The following is a 4468-nucleotide window of genomic DNA, read 5'->3' as shown; positions in this document are numbered from 1 at the left end:
GATCCAGATAGGCCTTGCAACAAAGGATCATGAATAGTTTGCCTTGTGACGGCAATTCATTGTTGGAACCGCCAATTCTTCAGTGGCCTTTAAAAAATTGTTTTCCAAGATTTTCGCAAGCCATTGGAATGAAATCTAGCTAACGCAAGTCCTTGATTTTTTCTTTGAAACTATGACATTTCTTATAGCAAATTCGGAAACTATATGACCTAATGTGTTATTTGCAAAACTATGACCCCGTCGGCCTCTTTTAGGCCGAAAACCAACTTTTCGGTCAGCACTAGGCCATATAGTTTCCGAATTTGCTCTAAAAAAGATCATAGTTTCAAAAAAAAATCCAAGTCCTTCACCTTCAACCGCCTAGAGCACATTGTTCCTCTTCCTCCTTGAAGCGATTTCCTTAGCCACAACATGACGCTTCGCTTCAGGCAAGATCATGTCCAAACATTCGTCTGCGACACTACTAGAAAAAGCCTTATAGATAAACTTGAAAGAGTGACAAACGCGACGAGGCACCCGTCACTCCAAGTTAGGAGAAGTAGCAGTGGCGGGTAAAACACATAACCGCCAGAGCTATAGGCACACCAGTGGCGGGCGAAATACACCACCCGCCACAAAACAAGCACTGCTGAGCTTGGCTATGTTATGAATGCTTGCAGCGGTGAGCGGCTAGATGTATCCGCCATTGGTGTTATAGGCAGCAGTGGCAGGCAAGACAAAGGCCCCACCACAGATGAATGCCTGCAACTGGTTAATTTTTGTGTGCAGATATTAGCTGTGGCGGGTGTCCAATCGTGCCCGCCACATATAGGTTAGCTCTGCATTGTCCAAATTCAACTCAAAGATTGCCGCCCGCCACCCCAAATTAGCAGTGGCGGGTCATCTGGCGCTGTCCTCGCACGGGATGAAAACTATTTGCACACGCGTGCCCCTCCCCCTACCCCACTTCACTCCACTCTCCTTCATCTCGCTCTCGTCGCCGCCCTCGTCCTCCACCGCGTCGCTGCCCACGTCATCGTCGATGTCCTACTTGCTGTCCGTTGTCGCCGTCGTCCTCGACGTACTCGTCGCCGCCCTCGCTCTCCCACCACGTCGCCCCCGCCCTTGATCCGCCGCACCATCGCCCTCGCCCTCGATCTACCACCCCGCCGCCCTCTGCTCCAGCAGGTAATCCGTCGCCGTCCCCGCCTCTCTTTCCGGCTCTCCTCGCCACCCGCGGTCGCGGCCGCCACGCACACAGACAGCCGCGATAGCTGCCACGTTTGACTAGAGTTAGGGTTAGGGGTCCTACTATATGCCTCAGTTTCACCCCACTCAAGAACAACCGCTTCACCCTCGAATTCGAGCGTGAGGGGGATCTCAGGTTCATCCTCAACAATGGGCCATGGACCCATAAAGGAGATGCCTTCCTCATGGTGGAAGTGGACAGAAGCGCGAGGCCTAGGGATGTGGAGGTCGCCCACATGCCAATGTGGGCGCGCATCTACGACGCTCCCCCGATCATGCTCTTCGAGTCGGTGGCTAGAGCCCTCGGCGTCGAGCTTGGTGAGGTCCTGGAAGTGGATGCAGATAACGAAGGCAGAATGTGGGGCAACTACATGCGTGTCCGCGGTAACCATGACGTAGATGAACCCATTAGAAAGAAGTTAGAGACTTATGATAATGTTGAAGGAAAATTGTATAACCTGAATGTAAAGTACGAGAGGCTCCCTAGGTTTTGTACTGCATGTGGCCATCTAGGGCATGGGCAGCACGACTGTAAGCTTCCAGAGGATCTCCAAGAGATGAGATTCTCGACGGCACTACGCGCATCTCCTTCTAAAAGAAGTAGCATGAGAGGAGGGGGCAGCGTCCCGGATACGAGTAGTGCTCGCTGGTTCCTGCACTTCGAGCCAGAGAACAGGGGGCAGCAAAGATGATCTTGCAGAAGAAGGCTCCAGAGAGGTATGGCAGAGTTTCGGAGAAGGTGCTGGCAGACCCATTGGTTCAGGCTGCTATAGCAGCAGTCAGCAGCATCAAGCTGGACTCGGGCAGCGGAGAGGATGGGGGCTCGGGCGGCGCTGCTAGCGGCACCCAGAACCTAGAGATGACTACCCGGACTGGGGCGGTGGATGGCTCAGATGACAAAGAGACTGACAGCAACTCATACCCTCCCAATCCTCAGCACCCTACTCAGGTTTGTGTAGCTGCCGGTAAGGGGTGCGTGGAGTCAGAACTTGATTTCCCTCCGGTTTTTGGTCCCCATCCATGCTATGGACCGAACCAGACACAAGCAGTGGGAGGGGGCGATGCAGATGGTGGAGTCATAGCAGCTCCGGGAAAAAGGGCACCGGATGGTCATGGAGAAAAGGCAAACACAGGAGAAGATGCAGCAGTCTACACCATCGCCGATCCAGCTGGGACACCGTCCACTGAAACTGCTGGCCTGAAACAAAGAACTGCGGCCGAGAGGGACGAACAGAGCAGCCAGAAGGAAAAAGGGGAGTTGAAGGTAAACAAAAGTGAGCCAACAATGTATGAAGCTATAGGTGGTGGACCGACAGGTAAAGCAAAAGATGCTGAGACCCTGCAGGTGAAATGGATCCCGGGGGGAAGGCCAGCGAAGGGTAAGGATCAGTGCTTGGGAATAGGGGAGATAGAGGCGCAGGCCATGGGAAAGTTGGGGAGGCAGAAACCAACCTGAAGATGGATGACAAGATTAAGAAGAAGAGAGGAACTGGTACAGAGGGAGAGGGCAATGGCATGGAGGGCTCAGGCGGCACGAAAGCGACCGGTCCAGGGGCTACCGGCAAACTATCGGGTGCTAATGGCGGCACCCGTCACGAGCCATGACAGTCCTAAGCTGGAACTGCCGGGGTCCTGGGCAGCCCCGGACAATTCAGGAACTTGTATGCCTTGTGCATACCTACAAGTCCAAGCTTGTGCTCCTCTCTAAAACTTGGCAAAGCACCTCGTATGTTAATAAGTTGATATGGAGGCTAGGCCTCAAAGACTATATTGCGCAGCCCGTCATTGGCAAAAGTGCTGGTATCACGCTCTTCTATGATGTAAGTGTGGAAGTAATAAAGCTTGCCGTTGGCCCGAGGTACATCGACGTGTTAATTCGTTTGAATCCAAATGAAATGCAGTGGTGGGGTACTTTTGTCTATGGTGAACCGAAAGCTCATCTAAGACATAACATGTGGGAGCTGATCCATAGAATAAAACACAAATCCAGCGCTCCCTGGATGATGATAGGTGATTTCAACGAGACAATGTAGCAATCTGAACATATATCAACCTCGAGGAGGTGCTACTTCTTGAGCATGCATTGGTTTTACCTTGAAGAGGAAAGATGATGCAGCAAAGTAGCGTAAGTATTTTCCTTAGTTTTTGAGAACCAAGGTATCAATCCAGTAGGAGGTTACACGCAAGTCGCCTTGTACCTGCACAAACAAATAAGAACCTTGCAACCAACCGATAAAGGGGTTGTCAATCCCTTCACCACCACTTGCAAAAGTGAGATCTGATAAAGATAATAAGCTAAATATTTTTGGTATTTTTGTTGTATAGATTGGAAAGTAAAGATTGCAAAATAAACAGCAGCAGAAATAGCAAATTGATAGGAAAATAATATGATGGAAGATAGACCCGGGGACCATAGGTTTCATTAGTGGCTTCTCTCAAGATAGCATAATTTACGGTGGGTGAACAAATTACTGTCGAGCAATTGAGAGAAAAGCGCATAGTTATGAGAATATCTAAGCATGATCATGTATATAGGCATCACGTCCGCGACCAGTAGACCGAAACGATTCTGCATCTACTACTATTACTCCATACATCGACCGCTATCCAGCATGCATCTAGAGTATTAAGTTCATAAGAACAGAGTAACACATTAGGCAAGATGACATGATGTAGAGGGATAAACTCAAGCAATATGATATAAACCCCATCTTTTTATCCTCGATGGCAACAATACAATACATGCCTTGCTGCCCCTGCTGTCACTGGGAAAGGACACCGCAAGATTGAACACAAAGCTAAGCACTTCTCCCATTGCAAGAAAGATCAATCTAGTAGGCCAAACCAAACTGATAATTCGAAGAGACTTGCAAAGATATCAAATCATGCATATAAGAATTCAGAGAAGAATCAAATATTGTTCATAGATAATCTTGATCATAAACCCACAATTCACCAGATCTCGACAAACACACCGCAAAAAGAATTACATCAAATAGATCTCCAAGAGAATCGAGAACTTTGTATTGAGATCCAAAGAGAGAGAAGAAGCCATCTAGCTAATAACTAAAGACCCGAAAGTCTGTGGTAAACTACTCACGCATCATCGGAGAGGCCATGGTGTTGATGTAGAAGCCCTCCTGATCGATTCCCCCTCCGGCGGAGCGCCATAAAAGGCCCCAAGATGGGATCTCATGGGTACAGAAGGTTGCGGCGGTGGAAATAGGGTTTCGTGGTGCTC

At 49.5% G+C, this 4468-nt stretch overlaps 1 protein-coding gene across 1 annotated transcript; it reads left to right on the top strand.

The window, feature by feature from the left end:
* The first annotated feature begins 1412 nt into the window (after positions 1 to 1412).
* Positions 1413 to 1919, top strand: LOC147962104 (uncharacterized). Its single transcript, XM_087534056.1, has one exon. The coding sequence runs from the start codon at positions 1413 to 1415 to the stop codon at positions 1917 to 1919; it is 507 nt and encodes a 168-aa protein (XP_087390182.1).
* Positions 1920 to 4468: the final 2549 nt, after the last annotated feature.

This window comes from Triticum urartu, chromosome 7A (genome assembly GCF_056163025.1).
Source record: "Triticum urartu cultivar PI428250 chromosome 7A, HENAU_Tu73, whole genome shotgun sequence".
In the NCBI taxonomy this organism is placed as follows: Eukaryota; Viridiplantae; Streptophyta; class Magnoliopsida; order Poales; family Poaceae; genus Triticum; species Triticum urartu.
The sequence above is the reverse complement of the archived record's forward strand: the minus strand, read 5'-3'. Positions and strand labels throughout refer to the sequence as shown.